Consider the following 25,652-nt stretch of genomic DNA (forward strand, 5'->3'; position numbering starts at 1 on the left):
TGATGGTTATGTGATATTATTTGCTTTGGAAGAAGTTTGAAAAGTTGAAAATTAATAAGAAAACATGACCTAGAACTAGACCACAAGTGGGAAAACTAATCTGAGCCTGTTATTTGCTGCTTTAAATTAAATTTGGGAGATAGTTTCCTGTCATAGGCCTACAAATGGGCCTGGCCTGGATCAAGCTTCAGATTATGTAAAGGATATTTTCTAAAGAAAACATTTGTCTTTTCTCTTGATACTAAATTTGTATTGTTTAGGGTTTTTTAGTCCACTTGAGTTGATGGTAAATATTTATAAGTAAAGTTCATCAAATTAGCAATGTGCAGCAGAATTCCAAGTGATGTGGGGGCTTCTGTTTAAGTTTTCCAGTTACTGGGAACTAGAGTATTGATGACAAACGTGTGTTCCAGTTAAGACGTGACTTGTGCAACAGCTCTGTGGGAGTTTTGATTGTGAGACTTGGTTATTTCTCTGCAACGGACTCATAAACAAAAGCATGATGCTCTTCTGGTTTTCTGTACAAAATATGAAGTAAAATAAAAATGATGATAAGCAAACCTTAATTCTTGTGGAACTGCAGCATCATGTTTTTGCACATATTTCTTTGTTTCCAAACTGTCAGCTCTCACAAAAGCAGTGAAAAGTCCTGGTAGGTTCAGAGACATAAGTACATTTTAAAAGGTCACCCGTAACTTGCGAGCATTTTGACCTTTACAAATATCACACAATGGCACTGTATGTCCTGATTAAAACCCGGCAGGTATAGTTACAAGGGGCAGATATTCATTGGCTTAGGTATAGTCAACGTGGTGAAATTAGGCCAGCAGTAAGGTGCTTACCGGTACCTGTGTTTACTGAAAGTTCAAATCTAAGAGACCCTTCTCGGAGCAGGTCAGCAAGAGGATGAGAGGCAACCACCACAGACTGCAGCAAAATTTTTGAAAAAAACCAATCACAATGTGAATAAGCAAGCACTGCAACAGGGGCCTGGAAAGGCTGTATCATCTTTTTCCTTGAAGACATCAACCTGATCTAACTTTGAAGTTACCTTAGCGGGGATCAGGTGGCTGGACTAGATGGCATCCCACCAGAAACCCCTTCCAACCTAAATTATTCTGTGATGACGGGCACCTGTTTCTAAAACATAAACCGAGCAGCGTTAAACACGTCATAACGTTAGCGAGCAGCCGCGTGACGGAGCGCGCAAGCAGCCCGCCGCCAGGGGGAGGAAACGCCGGGCTTTGAGAGCGGCGCAGCACGCGGCTTCGGGGCTCCCGGGTGGGCGGCAGCTCAGCTGGAAGCCCTCCCACAGACCTTATACCTCTGACAGGGGTAGTCTCCAGATGCCTGTTGAGTGTGAAGCCTGTGACCTGTAAGCTAAAGAGACAGAGGACGTTTCTTGATTGCTGCTCCGATGCCAGGAGGACCCGGTGCCAAGCTTTAGCTGTTGCATCCAACACAGTGGAATGTGGATTTCGACTCTGCTGCATTTTCCTAAGAAGGTAACCTGCTCCAAGCAGCCTTTAGATAAACAAGAAAAAGCTATAAATCTCATGTCAACTTCCACTTTGCAACTCTACTCAGCCTGCATGGAAAAAAGCTGTGTGGGTTTTGTATTTTAAATGTTGTTTAAATAGGGGTGCCTAATATACCATGTTCTTAATTCTGTGTAGTGCTTGCAATATGCCTTCAGTTTTCAAGAACTGATTTCTGAATGATGATATACTTATGTGTCTTTTTTTTTTTAACCTAAACAGTTTCAAAGGCAAATGAGTCTTACTGTCAAAGTATAAAGAATATTTTGCATCAAATCTAGAAGGTACTTTTATATAGCAAATCTATAGGAAATTCTTGTAGCTACCAAGAACAGCATTTTTGTACAAATACATGGAATGGAGATTTGGTAATGTATAGATAAGTATAATTTCTTTCAGCAGTTGGACAGCTTGAAGAACATGTAGGTACACTTCCTGCTTAAAAATCTTCCTGAAAATTGCTATGGACTTCATATTGATAGAAAAATAGTAAATATTTGGACCAAAACTTACAATGTGTAGCAGTTTTTCTAGCAACAGAACAGTGTTATTGTGTGAACAAGGCTTGGTACCTTCTCATTAAGTATTTTGAACTGACAAATTAATAAGCTATAAAATCCTACTGTTCCCGTTAGAGTCAGTTTGTCAGGATTTGGCAGAGTTCTAGAGATACAGGTTGCAGATCTGATCTATATTTTGGTTTAAGGAATTTGAAACCAAAAAATGCCTGCAGAAACTAATTTGCCTTTGTGATGCCAACTTGCCAGACTTCCAACGCGTGGGTAATTTTTTAAACTTTCTTTTTTAACATTTTGCATGCTGAGCTGCCACAAACAAATTTAACGTTTTCTAGACTAGAGACACAAGGATTTTTTTCACTGTGGTAACAAAGCCTGTATTTGTGGTAAAAAGGTAAACCCGTATTTGTGCTTTGATATTTGAGGGAAATCTATGGTTGCCACAAAGCAGAAAAGAAACAACTTCTGATTGCTCTCTATCCTTTACAGTTCTGTAGAAGTGCTGTTTTGCTCAAGTTTTTGGGGCCTCGCAATGCATGTATATTTCTGATGCATGTTTATGGAAGAAAAACTTCTTCTCTAAGACTGCACTCCCATCTAAGGAAGGATTTTGAGGATGATTGTATTTCCAGTAACTGCTGTTGCTCAAAATCTTTCATTTGCATGCCGTGCTCTCCTTTAGATTGAAAAAATGTGGGCAGCACCAAAAAAAAAAAAAAAAGGTATCCCATGGTGTGTTTGAAAATGCTCTCTTTTTAACAGCTGTGAGGGAGAGGCAGGTAAACTCCACTATAGTACAGGTACTCAAATAGGCTTGCTTCTGCTGAAACAAAGTTTATTACCTCCTGTGAGAGCAGTATTTCCGCAGGCTGCATCCATTATGGTTAAACTCGGTTGTTAATGCTCAGTAATGCTCATCCTTGTGGCCCTTGTCTGTCTCTCTCACTATTTTGCAGCATTGTTTTTTGAAAGCAGTATCCAGAAATTTCCAGAATATTAGAAATATTTTGGAACTGGGCAAAACCCTGCCAAAAGGAATGAGCCTGTCAGGATTAGGGGCTGGAGGGGACATGGCTTGCACTGACCCTGGCATGGAGAAGAGCACATGTTAAACAAGGGACAGGGGCATGGGCAGGGGGCCCAAATGGGGTGACTGTGAGGAAGAACATTCCTTTCATATAATCTGCTGTCTATAGCTTTGAAACCTGTTGCGGTCCGTATAGTAGGGAGTACATTCGCAGAGTGGATCCCTGGAGTAGTTGTTTGCTCAAGTCCGTATGTGCTATTCAACAGATTCTAGTTTGCGTTCTGGGAAAGCAGTATCACCAGATGAGAGAAAGAGGAGACTGCACATTAACAAAGAAGCCAGCTGACTCCTTGCATCAAACGCTCCTCCCTTCCACTGAGGTCAGCACTCTTAAGCTGGACATAGTTTTGCCTGATAATATGTGGTCTGCTACAGTGCAATAGGAGTAGTTGTCAGGCTGTTCTGGTTTGTTCTGCCTTTAGGAGATTATGCCATAAAGTGTATCTGTCTTGAAGTTAAAAGAATTTCAGTAACTTAGGGTTTCTGAGAAAATAGTCCTCATCATTAGTAATTAGATAAAAGATGCATAGCATTAGCAGAACTCCTATTTACTTCAAAATTACTGGATTCAGCAATTTGAATTTGTCAGAAGGTCTTAAAAACTGTGGACAGGAAAAACCAACGATGAAGTAAATGATGAGAAGCTAATAGGAAAGAAATTCAGTAGTTGTCCTTTTCTTAAGGAAAGTTTATGAGAAATCTTTCTGGAGTTAAAACACCATTTTTATCTGTAATATTAAAATCTGTTACGGAATTGTTTTAAAGGAGAAAGCAATGAATCTCCTACACTTCAGTTGCAAAGAAGTCTTGCCAACTGAGGTTATATTGCATCTGAAAAACTTGCTGTCTACGTGTGCAGTGGGTAGCACGTGTAACATCCACTTAAATTCAAGGCTGAAAGCTAAGCGTGACTTTATACATGGAAGTATTGTAATTGCCCCTAGGGGGTTCCTCTTTCCCAGGAAGTTTGGGACAAGCTGTCCTGCTTGTTCCTTTCTCTTCCCTAGGGATCCTGAAATGCCTTCCAACCATTACTGTATTTATTCCCTTTTATCCCTGTTTTAAGCAATAAGTTTTAACAGCACCATGTTTTCTTATTGCTTGGTGGCACTTCATTGCACTTTTGCACAGCCAGGGAAGGAATAGCAGGTTGGAAATTATAAATTGTATTACCTGTATTGGGACAGCACTAAGGAGGTTTCTAAGCAGGGGAACAGATAAACCTGACATGATTCAGGGCTGGTGACAGCAAAAGGAATTTTAAGCAAAAATTGAGAAAGATTTGAAAGGCTGTCTTGATGAGAAGGTGAATTTCAAAGGGATCAGTGTCTTTTCTTAAAAACATACTTCATAGTATGATGCACGTGTTCTGCTCCTAGAAGTATGTTTAATACTTATGTATTACAAGTTATGTTTAATTATTATTTAAGGAATAGGGAGAATCCATGCTTTTACCAGCAATCAGCAAGGAAGTTTTTACCTAGGGTCCTGGTCACCTTGTGTTGTCTGTGCTGTTGCAACTAAGCTGCTGCCATGATCTGAGGTAGTTAATTCAGAGCTACACTAGGACTATCTGCACGAGCTCTCAGTGTAACTGGACTGGGGGGGTGGGGTGGGGGATATGAACCTTCTTCATTTTTCACAATATGTTACTATCTTGAGCTGTGAGCTCTGTTTTATTGCACTTTATATATTTGATTGGGCACAATAATTCAACAAATTTGAGTCTTAATGTAATGGATGCCATGAAGTTTTTTTAGTAAAGAATAAGATGGAGAATAAGGACTTCAAATGGGATGAAAGGAATGCCATTCCTAACTGAGACTTGCTGCACTTAAATAGCAGCTGTTTACTGAACCTTCTGCACGGAGGTCTGGCCTGCCTGCTGGAAATGAGAAGACGGGCCAGGCAGCTTGCCCATACTTCCGAAGATGGTAAATGACAGAAGCATGCAGAAAACCTTTCCTTTCTTACTGTGAAACTTTCCATTAAAATGTATCTATTTTAAAAGAGCAGACCCCCCTTGTTTCATCCTTATATGGCAGATATGGCCATCCTGCTTCATGATAGCTCTGTCCTCCCTGATGTGGGAACACTCAGTGTAATCTACACTGTCTCAGCATTCATGTTTTATTCATAGTAACTTCCTAGCTGTTCATGAAGAGCTTGCAGAATGTAAACCAAGGGTAGAAGCTAACTAGTGTGAAGTAGTAAAGCTTTATTTCTGTAGCATGTGTCTGCAAAGAGTCGCTCTGTGCCTGTTGCAGCTCTCCAGGAACTGTCATTGTTTATTTTGGGCTGTGGGCTGATGGCTTTTCTAAGCTCAATGACCCAAAATTGCTGTGCTTGTCCTGTGTGCAGAGGTATGGTGGGGATGAAAAGCAGTTATGCTCTCAATGAGAGATGCAGAGGTGGATGTGGAAAGAGACATTTTTGGCTCTGAAGTGTAATGTGGAAGAAGAGATAGAGCTGCATTTTGCACCTCCCTCCTTATCTCTTCGACACCATGTGTGTCTGTATGTTACAAGCCCGTGATGTTTTGTGGAGCTGAAAGTAAGAAGAAAGTTTTCTCTTTGTGCTCATTGCCCCTTGTAGTGTTACACATCTATCTTTGGGACAGACTTTTGGTCTGTGGGAGACTCAGCTGCGGTGCCTAACTTAGAACTGATGTATTTCAGTTCCTGGAGCAGCGTCACGAGACTGACTCTGGGTTTGTCCCATGGGGACTAATGGTGTGCTTTGCTTTATGTACCCCAGGGCTGGGAAAGAGAAGTAGCAGGCTGTTGGGCCTAGTTTACTTTATATTCCCACTGCATTGTACCTTCCAATTTTCTGCATGAGGTTAATTAAAATAAATCAACTGTAAGCAAACCGCTGCAGTTTTAAATGCATATAAGATTCCAGTAGGGGTGCTTGGATTACTCTTGAAGTTGTTGTCATACCAATTTTCACATGGAAATAAAGTGACCTTTTCAAGTTTGGCACATATTGTCCTTGCTAAGGTATGGAAAAGTGTTGGATTTCAATAGCTTTCCTCTGAAAATACTCTGATGTGCTGTGTGTTTGTTAAAACACAATTTACTCAGAGGAAGCTGATTTTTGGAATTTCTCAAAAACAGTTTCAGTGTTCATTTCAGTGTGAGGTTTCCCAAATAATGAGATCAAACCAGTTAATGAGAAGACTATCTTGTTACGCTGTTTTGGGAGCTGCTTTTTGGGAGGTGCAAGTCCAGTGTCTGTCAGGGTCACCCTGCCAGCTCTGACTGAGGAGTTTGTTCTCTTCAGCAGTCAGCTGGTGGCAGCAGCAGAGTTTAAGGAGTGGTTATATGTGCAAAAACACAGTAGCCAGAGACCTTAAAATCTTTGGGAAAAGGTAGCTGTTTTGCAGTTTCCACCGCTACCTTCCCGTCTGTTTATTATTCTCTTTCTTTCTTTCTTTCCTGCAGAATTCACCTCAGCCTTACCAGCAGGAGAGGCATTTCGGCTCTGCCTATACTATTAAGCCTACAACCTCCGCAGACTGGAAATCTTGCTGTTTCATTGTCATCAACGAATAATTGTGGTATCTCTTTGCTTTAGCAAACTGGAAAATGGAAATGAAAAGAAATACAACAAAGTGGTTGTTGTGGCTGTTGATTTTCTTCTCTGATGCTGTGCCATTCAGCTATGAGAAATCAATGAGAGAGCGAGCTATCGAGCTGATGCAAGATGCACGTTTAATCGATGGGTATAAAAAATATGTTCAACTAAACCCTCTTTGTGAATCTTAACAAGTGAGGAGGAAATGCTAAAGTGTGTTTGGATCAGTAGAGACATAGGCTGTTACTAGCACATAGCAGTTAGTTACTGTTGCAGTGATTTATCTGGAAGGAATTTTGGTTCACAGGGTACTTACTATAGGATCAGGTTATTCTAAATGCATTTGTGATTTTCTGGTCAGGTTTTGCCACTTAATTATTGTTTCCCTTTACATAATATCCTTGTCTCCTTCCCGTAATTTAAAGGCATCTTTCATTAGCAATGACTTCTGTATGTAGCTAGAAAGCAGGCGTCATACCTTGAAAGGTTACCCTTACAACAGGAAGGAATGATGTCTGTGGTGAGTGTATTTTGACCTGGTAACACAAACACTGATTATTCTAGCACAGGCAGCGCTGATTATTCTACCACAAGTACTTGCTTCCAAGGAGCATGGTGGCTGATTTCAGTTCTTCCATTCTTTCAGAAACAATATAGAGAAAAATAGATACAGAAACACAACAGCTATAAAAATGGGAGAAGCAAAAATGTTTCTTGCTGTCCTAACTAAGAAATAAAGCTTCTTTGCAAAAGAAGGGAGACTTTCAAGCATATGTTACTGCAAGGATTATTGGCAATTAATGGTCTAAGGGACTCTGAACAGTGGAAGAAATTACAGTTGGGTTAGAAGGGGAACAAATTGTTTCTGTCGCAAGCCCTATTTGTTTTCAATTCTAGCCACAATGACTTTGTGCTGCGGCTGAGAATATTTTACCAAAATAGACTCAGTAAAGTCAACTTAAGAGAACTCAACAAGACCCACACAAACCTTGTGAAACTTCAGGCTGGTTATGTGGGAGCTCAGGTATGTACTGCCATGGTTGTGAGTCTGAGAACATATTGTTACATTTGCCTCCTTCCCAATCACAAAAGTACTCCTGGCCTTTGTTTTGGCTTTTTCTGTTGAAAGAGAAAAAACAATGAAACTGAAAAGCCACAGACACTTTTCCCCATAACATTTGTGTTTCAAAAGTTTGTGGTTTATAACCCAGGTACCCTTAACCAAAACAGCGACATTTGTTCTCTGATAAATAAATTAAACTTACATCCACTTCCCCGTGTGTACTGTGGAGTAGCTGACTGTGTCAGGAGGCTTTAATCATATCTGGAGTGGATGCTTTGCATTGAGTGCTTGCATTGTAACTCTTCCTTTGCAGGGAAAAGCTATAGTGGCAACTCCCTTGTAAACTGTAGGAATTTATTTTAGTCTGTGCTCATGAACTTCACTATTAGCAAATGAATGTTTCTAAGTTGAAACACAAGTTATCTAGTTTACTTGTCAATGTCTCTTTCAGTTTTGGTCAGTGTATGTTCTTTGCAGCGCTCAGAACAAAGATGCTGTGCGTCTGACCTTAGAGCAAATTGATGTTGTCAAGAGGATGTGTAACAGCTATGAAGAGCTTGAACTTGTGACAACTTCCCAAGGTGATGCTTCCTTGTAACAGAAATTTTTTAATGGCATTGTGGGAGGTATGTGCAAAAGACAGAGGGCTGCAAGCAGGCAAGTTACCCTGGTTTAAAGAGTAACTTTAGCTTCAGTTTTTCCACTGAACCACAATAATGGACTCTGTGCACAGTCCTAGCCCGCTGCAGTCAAGAGGAAATTTGTCACATAAACATGCACTAGTATAAGGTCCTGTTCTATGAAAATGTCAGTATTATTGCTTGCAATTTACAATAACAATTGTTGCTTAGTAGAGCTGGCTTCTTATCTGTCACGAAATTACTTCGGCATTATCCTCCTTTGTTGTTTCCAGGTATCTCTGACAGTAGAAGGATCGCATGTTTGATTGGAATAGAAGGTGGTCACTCCATTGACAGTAGTTTGGCAACACTGAGGATGTATTATGACCTGGGTGTTCGTTACATGACTTTAACACATACCTGCAATACACCTTGGTAACTAACGTGCATGTTTTTGTGTGACAGTCTAATGGAAAGTAGTGGCAGCTCCAAGATGGGGAAAATATGGATTCAGACACAGAGTTCACCTGTGAAACACTGTGAACCAAGTCAAGGATGATAGGTTTTTGGGGTTTGCCATGTGTCAAGTGGGAGACTGAGGGATCTGTTATGTATGTAGTGCTTGTTATGCTGACAGTTTGAGAACTTTTAAACCTTGTTAACAACACAAAGATGGTAAACTTGCTATCCTCTTTGCTTTTTTAGGAAAGTTACATAGGGCAAAACAGGCAAAAAAAAAAAAAAGTACTAAAAATGCATATGATGTAGATAAAAGAGGGTAAATGCTATGTAAGAACTCAGCAGTCAGCAGCCTTCAATGCTGTCCTCTCTGGCCAGCTCAAAAGTGCAGGCCCATATGCAGCTACATAGATGGGTACTTAGTTCCTGTATCAGAATATTAGCACCTACTCTTTGCTGGATTGACAAAATTCTGTCTTGTACTGACTCAGGGAAAGGGGAATTGTATGCAGAGTGGGCTGAAAAGCAGGCTTTCTGGCTGACAGGTAACTGACATTTCAGTGTATCTTTGTTCTCTGATCAAGGTTTTTTTAATCAGAAAATTTCTGACAAGCATCTCTTTGCTTGTCTTGCATTGTTTCACAAACATACAACAGTCCTGAACCTGAAGGCATAACGTCCAAAAAACAGCTACGAACATAAAAAGCACTGTGTGAACAAGATATGTATTATGTAGCTCATTATCCCTACATTTGGCTATGTGACATGGTAATGATTTTTATTGTGTGTAGCATAAGAAATTTCAGTTGCTGATACTGTAGTCTCCAGAATAAGATGATGTTTCTCCTCCCTCACTCCCCCTTTTAAGGTCTGAATCATCGTCTAAAGGAATACACAACTTTTATCCTAGTGTTACTGGTCTGACTGCATTCGGCCAAGTAAGGCTCTCTTTTGAATGCTAATCTAAGCAATCTCTCATGCAACTAACAACTTCTGGCCTTATCTTTTCAAAAGCAACTTGTCATTAAAAATTAATTACTGGAAGTTCTTGATAGTTAGGAGTTGATTAGGGTTCAGTCAAACCAAATCCCCTGTAATGTTCCTTACGGTAAAAGAAGCGCTAGATTTAATTATAACAATTGTATTATGCAGATCAGATGTATGAATTAATATGTGGAAGTAGTTGGATGTGAATAACAGTTCAAATGACTTATTTTAGATTGACTAAGTTTCCTAAGTTTTGAGTATGTGGTGGTATGCTAGTTAATTGTGAGTGAATAAATTACTGTTAAATTAATAGGTAAATAGAAACCCATACAAGCACAGCATGTTTATGACTAGCTGACAGCTGCAGAATGTATTTATCTGTTTACATACATCAGCTAAATGGTTTCCTTTAAGGAAACTTAATACTGACACTGTTGTCTGTAAATCTGTTTTAGGAAGTGGTAAAGGAGATGAATCGCCTGGGTATGCTGATAGATTTATCTCATACTTCATATTCCACAGCAAAAGCTGCACTGAGTATCTCAAAAGCACCAGTAATTTTCAGCCATTCCTCAGCATTTTCTATTTGTCATCACTCAAGAAATGTTCCTGATGATATCCTCCAGCAACTGGTGAGTGATATGGGTTTTGTTGTTTGGTTTTTTTGGGGGGTGGGGGAGTGGGGGGGGCTTTTTGTTTTAATGGCAATGTTTGGCTAGTCTGAGGCAAACTTGTGCATTCAAGTCGTGGTGTTTACTTTTCACCACCTCATCTGGATTTATAAGCAGATCCCTGAGCAGCACGTTACATGTTTGCTTCTGAGACATTTTATTTGGGTTGTGTTTTGTCTTTGGCTACAAAAATGAAGTGTTTGCAAATACCTTGAAATTCTGGTTGAGTTTGTTTGACGTAGTCACTGGACTTCTGCTGATTCAGGCTACGTGAGAATATAACGAATCCAGGGTAAAGGACAGAGAGGCAAACCCTTGTGTTGCCATCTGAGCTTTGACTTAGAGTGTTGTTATGCTCACTGATGGATGGATATAGAAGGATCTATATGAGATGCCCGTGAGGTTTGCAGGACACATGAGTATCCACTCATCACCTGTCTCTCATATCTTTCAGAAAAAGAACAAAGGAATTATCATGGTGACTTTCAATGCAGATGTACTGGCCTGTGGCAGAAAAGTTGTTAATATTTCTACCCTTGCAGGTTTGAAGTTAATATACTGTAGGTTTTCGTGGGTGGCTTCTGTGAATTTCCTGGTATCTGCATAATTTTTTGAGATCGTGTAAATTACACTGCTTGTTTATTCCCTTCCACAACTTACCACAGCTCTAGGTATTTTTGGAGCTAATATTCATTAAACAAGAACAAGAGGTACAAGGTGTGTAGCTGGAGGACATGATGCTCCCAAATGGAGCCAAGAACCATTAATCCCAAAGTAGTTGCTACTTTCTGGAAAACATCTTAAGCCTTTGTAATTAAGAGTGGAAAACATACGTATATAAATGGGTAATGAAAAATCTGCTGGTATATGTGGGCTACTGGATGGGAATTAATGTGCTGTGATGATCATGTCTTTTCTCCTCATTTGCATCTCATCAGTGTAGCTGTTATTTTGAAGATTGCTGCCTGATGTGCTTAATAACAGATAACATCTATTTAAGCATCAGTAAATATCAAGAATATGTCAACTGCCTTATTAAATTTTAATCTGTATTATCAGGATGTCTTTTGACTTTTTTTAAAAGATTTGATTAAGAATCCATGATTAAGGAGAACAGTCGTCTAGTGCCAATATGTCTGAGCTGTATTATTTCTTTTTACTGGATGCTTAGATGTTGTTTTCTTTGATATTTTCTTTCAGACCATTTTGACCACATAAAAAAAATTGCAGGTTCAGAATCTATAGGAATTGGTGGTGACTACGATGGAGTGGAACGGTTAGTAAAATTGTACATACATTGACATCTGCTCCTTAAATTATGAAGGCAGGCTAAGTTGTAGCAAGTTGTCTTGCGATGAGTACTAAAACAAGTTTTATGAAAGAGGAATACAATGAATTCCTTTTTAGAACTGTATGAAGCAGTGCCACAAATGTGGAAACAGATCCTACTGCCCTGTGAACTCTGCAGTGGTTTGCACATAAAAAAACAGTGATAGAGGGTGCTTTCCTCCAGAAGCCAAAGATGAATGACAGAAAAGCTGCCTCAGCCTTTAGATGGTAAATGGGTTAGCCCAGGGAGATGCTGCAAAACTCTTTCCTCCGCTGTTACTTTCTAGTGGTGAAAGCCCAAAGCGTTTTTGGGGCTATGAAACCACTCCTGCTTTTGGGGCTTGGGAACTGTTTGAGGAAAGCAGAGCATGGTGAACAGCCTATAACATAACCTCTCCTGCTTACTCCTGGGCTAGTGTTGTTACAGCACAGGAAATAAACGCAGATTGGGTGGCATTTGCTGGCATAACTGTAAATCTGTTTTTGCTCTTTATCTTTCTGTTGAATCTTCATTTCCTCCTTTTTGGGGGGGGGAGGGTCAGACGCACTTGGGTAGGAAAGTCACAGTCAGACTTGCATCGGTAAAGTAGGACCACAAAAACAGTGTGTCAGCTTAGAATCAGAGAATCATAGAATCGTCAAGGTTGGAAAAGACCCTTAAGATCATCAAGTCCAACCGTTAACCTAAAAGTGCCAAGTCCATCTATACCATGTCCTCGAGCGCTGCATCTATCCTTTCTTTAAATACCTCCAGGGATGGAGACTCAACCACTTCCCTGGGCAGCCTGTTCCAATGCTTGACCACCCTTTCGGTGAAGAAGTTTTTCCTAATGTCTAACCTAAACCTCCCCTGGTGCAGCTTGAGGCCGTTTCCTCTCGTCCTATCGCTTGTTACTAGGGAGAAGAGACCAACCCCCACCTCACTACAACCTCCTTTCAGGCAGTTGTAGAGAGCAATAAGGTCCCCCCTCAGCCTCCTCTTCTCCAGGCTAAACAACCCCAGCTCCCTCAGCCGCTCCTCATAAGACTGGGGCTCTAGACCCTTCACCAGCTTCGTTGCCCTTCTTTGGACACACTCCAGCACCTCGATGTCCTTCTTGTGGTGAGGGGCCTAAAACTGAACACAGTACTCGAGGTGCAGCCTCACCAGTGCCGAGTACAGGGGCACTATCACCTCCCTGGTCTTGCTGGCCACACTATTCCTGATACAAGCCAGGATGCCATTGGCCCTCTTGGCCACCTGAGCACACTGCTGGCTCATGTTCAGGCAGCTGTCAACCAACACCCCCAGGTCCTTTTCCGCCAGGCAGCTCTCCAGCCACTCTTCCCCAAGCCTGTAGCGTTGCATGGGGTTGTTGTGACCCAAGTGCAGGACCCGGCACTTGGCCTTGTTGAACCTCATACAGTTGGCCCCGGCCCATCGTTCCAGCCTGTCCAGTTCCCTCTGCAGGGCTTTTCTACCTCCCAACAGATCGACACTTCCACCCAACTTGGTGTCATCTGCAAACTTACTGAGGGTGCACTCAATCCCCTCATCCAGATCATCAATGAAGATGTTGAACAGGATGGGCCCCAGTACTGAGCCGTGGGGAACACCACTCGTGACCGGCTGCCAACTGGATTTGACTCCAATGAGCTTCCATGAGAGTTTTTGCTTATTCAGTAGAGGGTTCTGAATAGCTTTTTTTTCACTACCTAAACTGCTGAATTCAAAACAATATTATTATTCCAATTGCATTTTCTTTGGAAAAATGACTTGGTAAATAACCAAGTACACAAAATTGCCTGCAACTCCTTAGCTCATTAGGTTCTTGCAGGTTCCCTTTTGTTGAGAACACAACAAAAGTTACACAAGTGGATTGCACCAACTCTATCTGTGATGCAGCTGTTTCCTCTTTCTCTAAAAGCCAGATATAAAGAGTGGATTAATGCATACATGAGTTTGGAGGTTTTTTCTTTAGTTTTAATATTCTCCATGCTGTTGTTCTGCCTCTACACAAGTGCATCTTCATTCCAGAATGCACAGTTTTGTTCTGCTAATAGGATCCTCTGTGCAGAAAAAGCCTTTCATTTTGTCCCAGTCCTGCTTTTGTTTGTCAGTTGAATTCTTAATTTTTTTTTTTAACTTCTCCAAGGAAGAACTGGGTCCAAAGTGAGCTCATTCCAAAAGGGAATATGTGCAAAAGACTAATTAAAAATCTTTTTCTACATTTTTTCAGTGATGTGTGTTGAATGTTCTTGTGTGACTCTCGCCAACAGTTTCCCTGAGGGACTGGAAGATGTTTCTAAATATCCTTCTTTGATTGAGGAACTTCTTAGAAGAGGGTGGAATGAAACTGAACTGAAAGGGGTCTTACGTGAGAACTTTCTCCGCGTCTTCAGGGAAGTGGAACGTGTAAGATTAACAACTAAACTGAATCTTGATTCTTACTAGGAGGGAGGGAGGAACCATTGGTGCCTTGCTGGCTTTTTTTTTTTTTTTTTTTTTTTTTTTTTTGGCTCAGTGAGAGAGCTATGAGGGAATGTAAGCACTTAATGCAATAATTCCAAATGCTGGGAAAGAAACCAAGATGGCAAGAGAGTGTTAGCAGAATAAAGGAAAGCGAGAGAGAGTGGACAGAGCTCTTTGAAACTTTTTCTCTCTGTGGTGATAAGTGCACATCACTGACTTCCAAATGGAATCACTTCATGGTTTGGAGAAACTGTGGACGTACCAGCGTCACAGTCTGGCTGTGTTCACTGGTGCAGTAAGGAATGCTGACTTGCAAAGCAATTTAATTCTTGTCATGGGATTGGGCTGCTATCCAAAAGGCTCCTGCCATGACCAGATCACTAACAAGCCATAAACATAACAACTAGATTACAATGAGCTTTAAGTGTAAATGGTAGAAGCTAATCCAGAAGGATGAGGGAAGAGAGTAGGGAAGGCAGGAGACTGTATTAGAGTAAGGACCCCCTAAATGGTAATTTTCTCAAAAGCCTCCGTTGAAACTTGTGAACTGCTTGCCTCCTACCATTTTTATTTACAGGGATAAGTAAGTAGATATTATACACAAAGCCTTATAGACAACATATATTTCACAATGATCTTTTTTCCAGTTGCCTTTTTGGGGTATGTTAGATGAACAGAAATCAGGGAATTTTGTACTAGTCCAGTTAATCTGCCAAAATATCTACCTAATGCTGAGTTTCACGTGTGGCAGACTGACCTTATGAAGAGGCTGAAATTCATCACACCTAACTGATCTGTGAGATTTAGTAATTTTTTTTCCCTTCTAAATTAGAGATGTTTGAAGTTCTGTCTTGAGACTGTGAGCTGACTTTGGGGAAGAAAGCTCATGAGTTTGCTGAAGGGTTTCCAGCTAATGCATCCCCATATGTGGAGGGAGCTAAGACAAAGAACAGCCAGACCTGTGACTCTTGCCTGTAATGTATGTCTACTGAATTCTGGGAAGTGTTTCATAGGAATGCAAACATCAGGATAATGATGTTGATTTCCTCACACTCGGATGTTGTTTTGCAGTATAGTTTGAGTTGGTTCACTTGAAATAGCATTGAATTTGCTAGCTGCATAAAGCTTTTTGCTGTTGTGCCAGTCTGGCTTTCACAGGCAACCTTTTTACTTTTTCTAGGTGCGGAACATGAGTCAACTAATGGATGTAGGTGAAAATGAAATTCCGCAAGAAGTGGTACAAAATTCCTGTCGCCTAGACCTACGTAATCCTCGGCTTCAGACAGCCAAGTCCTTTGGATTTCCTTCTGTGGCACAACCTTTTAGTCTGACACTTGTAATTGTATCATATTTAATACTGTATTATGAATCCTAAGACCTATGGAGTCTAGAGAGAGAGAGAGATGGAGTAATCTGCAATGCAACTAGTTATCTTTTTTGGGGTTTTGTTAATGTAAAGCTATGGTAAATTTTTGGATATAATTTCTATAAATTCACCTTCATACTTGAAAGTTACTGTAGATTTTAAATGTTGTAGCAAAAGCATTTAGAATTTGAAATGATAAATTCTGTGTCATCTTGGCTAAACCAGGACCAACATTGTTAATGGAAAGTATTCACATCTAATGAATAAATTCTCTAATACATGACACATGGTTTTGGTACCCGTATTGTGTCACTTGGTATAAATATTGGGAGTCCAGAATCAGCAATTTCACACAGGAACTAGAGAATACAATTAAGACAGCTGTACTGAGATGTTTTCAGATATTACTTCTTGTTAAATCATGTGACTTCCATCATCAGTCGATGGCTTAGTCAGAGAAGACCAACCCCCTGGTATATGTAGAAAAGCGGTATTTTGTTTTGGGTTTTTTTTTTTTTTAAGACAAGATGGATGACGTGACTATTTCAGTTCAGATTTCATGCCTGCCACTAGCTTTAGGGATCCATCCTGCAGTACTAAACTCTTATCTTTGGACCATGACCAGGACAGTGGGCAACTGGAGAGTTACTGAAGGGTGGAGGTAGGTGTCTTCATTCAGGTAGAGTTGCCCTGGCAATACGTATTGTAGATACTTTTCTATTTGGGGACTGCTGTTTGCTGCATGTTCATGAAGCTGGGGGCAAGCATAACCCAGGACAAAGCAGGAATTCTGGCTACTCAGAGGGTAGAGATCTTGTTCTGATATTTTTATTGCAGTCTGAACAGTATAAAATGAATATTTAAATAAAAATTTTGTTAGAATGTTCCACAGCTTTGTGAAAATCTTTTTCACATTTAAACAGTGATCCTTATCAATAACAAGTTTTATTATTCTATTTTTATTTTAGCTGGCTAAGATCAGACCATTGTCAAAGGATTCATAGGCATGAGATTAGAAAGAAAAATTTTTATTATAAATCTGCTGTTTCAGCCGTTGGAACACGTTTTCAAATACACAAGGTATGTGAGGTTAGAAGCTACTCTTATACAGAAGAGCATATATTGCGATAGGCCTATTCTTGGTAGGCTAATATGGCTCAAACCTGGAATTTTAATCATATATCCTGAGATTCATGATGAAGTTGTAAGATGGCAGCACTACATCTTTGTAGGGTCATTTCCTAGTGCTTGCTGGTAAATGCTGCCTTATGATACTTGCTGTTAATTGTGATTTTTATCTCATGATATGTGCTTTTATTTACTGATATGATATTTACAGAATTTAGCCCTAGTACAGAATAAAAATCCTGTAATTGATATAAGGACAGCACTTCTAAACACACAAAGTATTTAACAATTGAAAGACAAGGCTAAAGATGAACAGAATGGAAACAGCAAGTCAGTTGTTTCCTAGAGTCACTTGAGATTGTTCCTGCCATCCATTTCTGCATTCCATGTACAAGTAGCGTTTCTGGAAGAAGACTATTCTTTTATTGCTTCAAAATGAAGCTTCATTACTTCTCCTGATAAGGTGGTCTCCTTGATAAGTATATTCTGAATATACTTATGCCACTTACTGAATTCTTTACAAATCATGTTGAATAACCTAGTTGCATACAAGCCAAGTTTTTAAGAACAATTTCTCAATAAATACTTATCCTGGTTATGCATCTACACTGGGGAACTACTGCACTGACTCAGAAGTCTTGCCTTCCTGATACTGCTTGACTGGCATCAGAACTTGTTTTACTGGTAAAATGACAAATTCAATAGGGCAAATATTTACTTCCCATCAGTACTTCTGCTAATAGTTTCATAAGCCACTGGAAAACTGCCATCCACGGTCTCTTTTCACAGAATTAGTACTATGATAGTAACTTCATTACATATTTGAAATGTAAGATGTTTCCTTATTCCTTCCAGCCTTTTTCTTTCTAACGTGTTGTCCCTTTCCTGCCTGCTAATTTCTACCTTTTTTTCCATACTACGGCATGGATTAAAAAGATATTCCTTTCCTTAAACATATGGATAATACTTTTATATGACTGATTTCACCATACTATAGATATTTGTAGTTTATTTCCTTGTTTTATCTATAGTGTATTGCACTTACTTGTTTGACTGCATTGTGCAATGAAAAATTTGTAACCTTGTGGTACAACATATACATGAAATTTAAATAAAATATTGTTTAAAATTGTGTATAGATACTGGTGTAATCTCACAAAACAATGTAAATGTTCCTGAAAGAACCATGCAACTCTCCGCTGCAGAAGGAAGGCCAGGCTATCATGAGGGCTCTGGGTCTGCTCTTCCAGGGAAGGTAGCCTCCCCCATGGCAGGCAGGAGAAAGTCAGGTAGGTTTAACCCTAGAGCATCCTGGATGTAGGCAGTCAGCCACATAGTCACTCAGATACTGCCTAATCTGTAGAGAAGTCAGAGCAAGTGCCTATGGAAAGGGAATATGGATGACCCAGTCATTGCAGCGAGTCCATGATGACAGTGTTACCTGCAGCAAATCACTTGGTTAAGCACATCAAGTCAGAGAGAACAAGGCTTATGGGCAACTAGACAGGTTGCCTGCACCAGGGTTAGGATAACCTCTGCTTCACAGCATTTATCACAGATGTGCGATGATCTAAAGTCCCCTTTTCCATTACTAGTTATAATGTTAATTCAGAACACTTCAAATAAGCTGCTTGTGTGAAACCAGCGTCGGAGTGCAAAGTCATCAAGCAAGAAGTGGGATTTTGTGGATTGTGCAATGATTATGCATGTGATATCTAGCTTACCTAATAGATGCAGTTAGTTTATTTTTCTTAAATGATCAAAATCACACAGCTTGAAACATGGTAGAAAGCCATCTCATTAGAATTCCATTTCAAAAATAAAATCATGTAAGATATGGCTGTGACTGCTGTCAGAAAAACTAGAGTGACCCTTCAGTTTGAGTGCTAGTGTCTCCAGTCCTACTGACAGCAGCTTGTAGTAATAGTCACAACACTGCCTTTCCAACAGCTCAGGCATAAAATGATTGCACTCTGATCTCTGCTTCCCAATGGAGAGGATTATTCATCCTGAAATTGAATGCCTTTGCCCTGCACCAATTAATAACAGCAATTTGCATTGGTAATTTGAAATGCATGCTAGCTCAACTGACAGATTCTATTATGGCTTGTGGTATCACTAAAGTATCAGATCTAATTGAGATACCAACTTTGTAATAAGCTTTGTTGGCTGCCAAATGGAAGAATACAAGTCATTATTTACCTCTTCTAAATAATGAGTTGCGCTAACATGAATTCTGAAAATAGTTATTACTATTTCTGTAAATCTCAAAATCAATGTACTTATGAAGTACTTTAGGCTGATTTTCTAAATAAGACCCAAACTTCAAGGCATCTTTAACAATCCAAGGCTCGTGCTTTCACATGTGTGAGATGAACAGCCAAAACTACAGACATAATATTGATGCAGACTATTGATTTGATCCTAGAAGGCTGGCGCCAGGGCCCTTCCCCCAGTACTATCCTTTTCCAGGCTAATGGGCTGTAGCATCCACAGAAATAAACAACTTCAATCCTCACTTGTCTCATCTGGGTAAGTCGTGATGCTAGAAACCAGGCCTAAAAAGTCTGTTGCTGGTCTAACATATACAGCTGATATGTTATGTAAAATCTGAGTAGTTCAGTTCATGTATCTAACTTCTACTCAGTAGGTGACTTGCTTGGGCCATGGAAGGACTTTTGCATGTTTTACATTGGATATGGGCTACTGAGCTGTGCTGCTGCTTAACATCTGCATTCATTCTTGCATATCATTGAGCTGCTCAAGCAACATGCCAGCAGATTTCTATGTTTCAAGGTCAGTAAACATCATGCATTAAGTCCAACCACCTATATAAATATAAGTTTATTAACTTCTGTTCGATCTTAAACATAAGGTGTTCAGTGGGCATCTGCACCGTATATCATTGCATCTCCATCACCTTCTGGAGTAAGGTGCCGTGCCATAGCAGTTTATGCCAGTGTCAACTTTGGCTGCTGCAGTCTTACCCTGTTTCTTGGCTGCATGTTGTCTCCCCTGTCCCTTGTGACAGCACTGGTGTTTGTGTAACTATACGATAAGCTGTTTCAGGGAGCTGATCTAGCTGAAAACTGGTTTCCTGCCTCAAGTAATGGGTTTCCTGCTGATCATGTCAGTGATTGGGTTAACGATGTTCAGTGTTAGTGGAGGGGAGGAGCAGAAAAGCAGAATGAGACTGCAGCAACTCACCTTTCTTCCATTTGCTACTGAAAGCAGCAGCTCTTCTGTTCACTCTTCTCTGGGTTTACACATACAGAAATGATCAAATTCCTTCAAATTCTGAAAATGTAACATGTCTAAAGTACAAAAAATTAAGTAACTAGAAGATTCTTCCCAGTAACAGTGGCTTTCATTTGCTCTTAAGATTTGTTGGGTTTAACTAACAGACCCAGAGCGGTATGTTAGTGGATCTGTTGAACTGTTTTCAGGACAGACTGTGGTGCTGGATAGCCCTTCTTGGAGCCTTTTGGAAGGCTTGAGTCAGTGTTTCAAGAAGGATTTTTTTTTTTTTTAATCTGGTCTTGATTTTTGTCTTGATATCTTACCTACAAACCCTACATAGAACAACTTGAGATGGTGGTGGGTGTTTGGTGCTCCTATAATTTTCCCTTTTTTATCTTCTGAAACTAGAGAAATGGAAAAGCTTTTACTAACCTTCTTATTTATTTATAAGTTCATTATGTAATTTCTGTCAGAGGAAAAACAAAATTTGTGGAAACGGGAAGCATTTTTGTCCCATTTCTGTATTTCACAGATGTCCAGGATCTTTGGTGATTGAGCTAGAACCTCTCAGTCCCTTGGTCCCGTATTGCCAGATGAGCCGTTCATAGCCTGTTTCGCTTTCTGGCACTCAAATTGCAAAGGTGGCCATTCATTCCCCAGTGTCGATACTGTTTGAGAAATTATTACAACCTGTGAAGTTTTTTTTCTTGCAACGCAAAAGCAACAACCCACCCCTCTTTCCTAAAGCTGGGACCTCAGAGAGATATTAGACTTGATTCAGCTGCTTCTGTCAGGGGTCAACAAATTGTGAAAAAAAAAAAAAATCTCAAGGCTCTAGCCTTAACGATCAGAACTGAAATGAGAGGGCACTTAATTTTGCTCTGTTTCTGTTGCTTCTCCCCAAATTGTTTTGTAAACTTCACTAGGATGATTCTTTCCCCTACATAATAGGTAAGTATTTTTCTCTGAAGCCGTTTCTCAGCACCTGGTCTCACTGTTTTCATAAAGCATTTCTTTTGCCAGTTCTGCAATGAAAGAAAAGCACAGAGCCCAGGAAGCAAGAATTTGAGTTCCCCTGTGGGTTGTTGCCGAGAAACAAAATAAAGATTAAAATAGCTAAGGTTAAAACTGAAGCTAATACAGGTTTTGTCAGACAAATCAAAAGCAGGTCCCTTTAGTCTGGAATACAAACATTTTAAAAAAAGTTTAATACAGTTGTTTTGAAAAGTCCGTTTGGATTAACTTTCCTGAGTATCCTCCTGTAGTTAAACTCAACATCTAAGGAATCTTGTCTAGGCCTGCACTCAGTTTCTTCTCTGAGCCTTTATTAAAAATTAAATAGACCACGACAAATCTATCCATGCTAAAAATGTAACTGAACTGAAAATTGATCTCTTAAAAAAAGAAAAAAATAAAAACCCAAAACAAACCACTGAGTAGTATTTTTCCAGCATCTTAATCCTACCCTGAAAATTATTGCAATGTTTAACAAGTTTAGTGGAGAAAACTTTGACCTAGTTTGATCTTATTTGAATTTACAGCATCTGATTGAGGGGGAAAAAAAATCTCAAAGACTTAGTAACTTTTCAGTCTCTAAAGATGAGATTAAGGTATCTTTGTAGAAATGGCTATTCCACAGACCAAATACAGTTATGAGTAATTTTACAAGTGAGGCAGAAGTTCCTGAAGTAAATAAATTTTAAGATAAGTGGCACCATAGTGTCCTCTTGTGGTCTTTTAATGTCTAAGCTGTGACATGTTTTCTAGGCGAACAGCAGCAAAATTTTCAGTTGCAGGTAGCATACGAGCTCTTGTGTAAGTATAACATGACCTTTCCCTGCCTTACTTTTCTCCTGGAAATGGCATATGGAAGATTGCACATCTCATCTCCCGTAAGCACTTACTACTCTGTCCCCAGTTCTTTACATGTGGATGTACATATTGTGGTCCTCTCCAAAGGACCTCTTTCAGCAACTGTTTATCTTTGCCACAGATGAAATAGATCCTGATCTTTGTTAGTGAGAAACCTTTGCAGCCAGGTTGCCAAATTCCGGCCTGCTTTGTCCACAAGGCTGGTGTGATCCTCGGATGTGGAGAAGCAGGAATGTGCTGAAAACGTAAGTTCACTATGGTGAAATGCTGGCCGTGAACTTGCAGAATTTCTGCCAAGCCTCATGTCCAGGGAAGTGGCAATTTTTCTTTTGCTATTTTGTCTGCTTATTTTTATTTTTCAGCTCCGGGCTATTTGTCACCTAGGTTCCACTCTAGTGGAACAAATCTTTCAAAACAATAAATAATAATAATAGTTATGGATCCACTGCTATGCAGATCCCAGCCTTTCTCTTTACACAGTTTTAAATATCGGTATTTATGCTTTTAAAAAACATGTTGGCTTTTAAAATTGCAAATATTTAATTCTTCTAGTTATCAGGGCTTTGTGCCTAACTGTACGGGAGGTAACTGAGCAGGGTTTCAGTTACCCAGAGATTTTTTACTATGTTGGATCTATGCTGTCCGTAAACCTGCAAATCTTTCCTCTAACCAACAACCCTATTTTTGTTCTAACTGGAATATATTTTTTCTGGGCCACTACCCTGCTCCTAACTTGATGATCCAGGGTATCTCAGAAATACTTTTCATGTCATATGGTTTAGAAATTTCCCATGGTTTCAAAGCAAAAGTTCATAGATTGTCCCATCGACAAAGAGGAGAGAAGCATTATACTGGTCTGTATTAAGAGAGGTGCAATATGATTATTATCTAAAACATCAGAATGCAGGTATTCCACTCAAGAAGTTTTATGTATTTTGGATGAACACAGTTATGGATGTTATCTCTCAGGCTTCCAGGGCAGTGCATCCTGTGCATGTACCTCTAAGCAGGCCACGTATTCTGCCTGGGGACATAAACATTACAGCCAGCAACGACAGCAATAACTGGGCAGGTTACTCTACCAATGAGGCGTTTCAAAGCTTCATTTACAGAAAGTTAATTTAAACTTTCTACAAAGCTTTTTGAGGTATGTTATTATAAAGCACTCCAAACAATGTTAGGGGCAACACAATTTTACAGATGAATTAAAAAAAAAAATAATCTGAATTGTAACTTTATGACATTTATTTCTAAGGATGATACTTTTTGCTTAGCCTTGATTTTCCTAGTTAGAAAAAATAAACTAGTTTATCTAAAATTAGGCATCTGCCCATGAAATTCAGGAAGAAGGGAAGATAAGAAAAGCTGTCCTCAAACAGATTCAGATGCTGGATCTTCCTATCCTTAAACAAATGGCAAATCACTTTCATTGAGGAGGAGTTGAAATGACGTTACTTTTTGTTGTTTGACTGAGGTTAACATCACATATTGCACATCCATAAGCTAACCATACTCCAGAGCTCATTTACAAGGGCCTTCCAATGTGTGTACTACATCTCTTTGTGAGGGCTGAGACAGGCTGTTCCCTCTACTATATCCTTAAAAGTGATCACTAATGCTGGTATTAATTCTGTGTTCACTTTCTTCTAGGATGACTGTGTGAGCACCGTATGAGAACCTGTAAATTGCTGTCTTTCAGGGAATGGACGAAAACACCTTGCACGCGTAAGTCTGTTCCTGTAACAGCCGATGTGGTGTGCGCTCACTCTCTCATGCTGGGCTGTAAAAGCCGAGCTGCTTTTTTTAATGCTTGAGTGGTGTTACCTGTAATAAGGAGTGTTCAACGCAAACTTGACCTTGCTTGCCTGCCCTGAGGATTTATATCAGGCCCTTCAGCAGTTTACCAAATCACCCTTCCAGAAGACTCAGAGTTTCCCACACCACCTTTTTTTTTTGAGTTGAATAGCACAGTTGTTTACTGTGGAAGAGTACTGACCTTTCAGCTGGAAGCTTATACCTTCCTAAGGTAGTTCACAAATACGCAGTGGCTTACTAAATAAGAACTGAACTGTGTCTTTGCTTATATGATTTACAGGTAATAAGCAAACAATTTAAAAGCAATTCCTGATGGTGTATCAGAGAGATCATGAATTTGCTGATCTTTAGGCTGCTGATTTCACTGATGCTAATCTACACTAGAGTATCAAAAATTCAGGCCTTTTCTCATCATGATCTCAGCCATGATTCTGCTAAGCTGGTCTCAATGTCTTTTGGAGTGAAACCACGAGACTTCTCAGAAGTGCAGTTTTTCTCTGTCGAGGGTGGGGTGGCGGGTGGGGTGCATGGGGGGGGAGGAAATTAATATTTTTCTCTCTGCTCTTTGTTTTGTTTTCACTGACCAGTCTGTACCCATGTGAAATCATTCCCAAATTCCATTTAGCTTTGTAGAAAACAGGTAATTTTCATCCCCATTATTTAATGAGAGAGCGCAATGTTGTCTCAGATAAATACTGTAGTATTGCAGATCATCTAGTTTCATGCCAGCCTCATATTCATGTCAGGCAACTTTTAAGCTTATGATGGCCACTCACACCATTCAGAAGTAACAACCAGTATTCATACGCGGCGGGGGGGGAAGTCAATCACCCCAGTTAACATTTCAGTTCTCTTACAAACCAGATGCTAAACAACAAGCTTGATATGGGTAGATAACTTGTTATCTTTAAATATGGGCTTTCTACAAGTTAGTGAAGAACCATTGTCTTTAGACGAAAGAAATATTTTTGCTTCAATAAACTTGAATAGTTTCCTAGGGCTAAATTCTCTCCCAAGTATATAGTTTCCATTTCAGAGAGGGGAGTTGCTGGTATATGTGCATGAGCTTGATTTATTTTTTCCCCTCATGGGGTACAATTTCAGTGCCATTGATTTCATGATACTAAAACATTTTATGGCGGCATAGATGCATTTTTTGGTGCCTAAAGAAAGATAGCTCCTTGCCAGACCTGCTTTCAAAAGCAAGATGAGAAGGAAGTGCCCAGTTTAATTCTTCTTCCTGAATAAACATGCTCCAAAAACATTAACTCTTGAGACTTATTTCTTACAATCCCTGTCTCCTTTTTCTAGGACAGCTTACTTCAACCAGACACTTTCACTCAAAAGTTTTATAAGTGGAAAACAGGAAAGAAGACGACAGAAGCCTAAGCATGAACTAACTTGCTTACAGGTGAGTTATCATCTTGCCCTTTTTCTATATAACATTCTTTGCCCCCTATCAATTAATATTTAATTTTCCTGTTTTCTTGGTGGACTGTAGCTTATTAGGTCATACTTATTATGAACACTAATGAAACATAATTCAACCAAAGAGGGTTAAACAGAAAATGCTACTTTTTGGCCCATTGTTCCACTTTCCTCCGAGGGAAAAATATTGCTGGAGACAGGACAGCAGACTAAGTGGAGCACTAGGGTGTTTCCAGTCTGTCAGAACTAATGCTTCTAAAATGAACAGAAATGCTTTCTAGATCATCAAAATTGGCCTAACTTACCCACAGAAATTGCTGGTAAAAGTTCACAGACCTCAGTGGGATCGTATTTACAAATGTGATCATTTTAGGGTTACTGGGGGGGGGGAGGGGAAATCTCACCCTAGGTCTTCAAGATACCATGAGTTTTGAACAGAGGAAAATCTGGGGATTTTCTCTCTCCTCCAAAACTGATGAGGCTGTTATTGAGATACACAT

The 25,652-nt window shown here is 39.8% G+C and overlaps 1 protein-coding gene across 5 annotated transcripts; it reads left to right on the forward strand.

The window, feature by feature from the left end:
- Window positions 1-1,237: 1,237 nt before the first annotated feature.
- Window positions 1,238-19,912, forward strand: LOC309594235 (dipeptidase 2-like). Of its 5 annotated transcripts, none has more exons than XM_082319668.1 (12): window positions 1,238-1,505; window positions 3,350-3,463; window positions 6,590-6,870; window positions 7,620-7,746; window positions 8,237-8,366; window positions 8,699-8,840; window positions 9,733-9,802; window positions 10,307-10,483; window positions 10,977-11,064; window positions 11,723-11,798; window positions 14,111-14,246; window positions 15,484-19,912. In XM_082319668.1, the coding sequence occupies exons 3-12, from the start codon at window positions 6,734-6,736 to the stop codon at window positions 15,676-15,678; spliced, it is 1,278 nt and encodes a 425-aa protein (XP_082175794.1). In that variant the 5' UTR covers window positions 1,238-1,505; window positions 3,350-3,463; window positions 6,590-6,733; the 3' UTR covers window positions 15,679-19,912. The 5 variants fall into 5 exon arrangements, with proteins under 5 accessions (XP_082175794.1, XP_082175795.1, XP_082175796.1 ...); XM_082319669.1 differs by having other exon boundaries at window positions 6,723-6,870; XM_082319670.1 differs by lacking the exon at window positions 3,350-3,463 and having other exon boundaries at window positions 6,723-6,870.
- The last annotated feature ends 5,740 nt before the right edge of the window (window positions 19,913-25,652 follow it).

The sequence above is a fragment of the Platalea leucorodia genome (assembly GCF_965183815.1).
Source record: "Platalea leucorodia genome assembly, chromosome: 8".
Lineage (NCBI taxonomy): Eukaryota > Metazoa > Chordata > Aves > Pelecaniformes > Threskiornithidae > Platalea > Platalea leucorodia.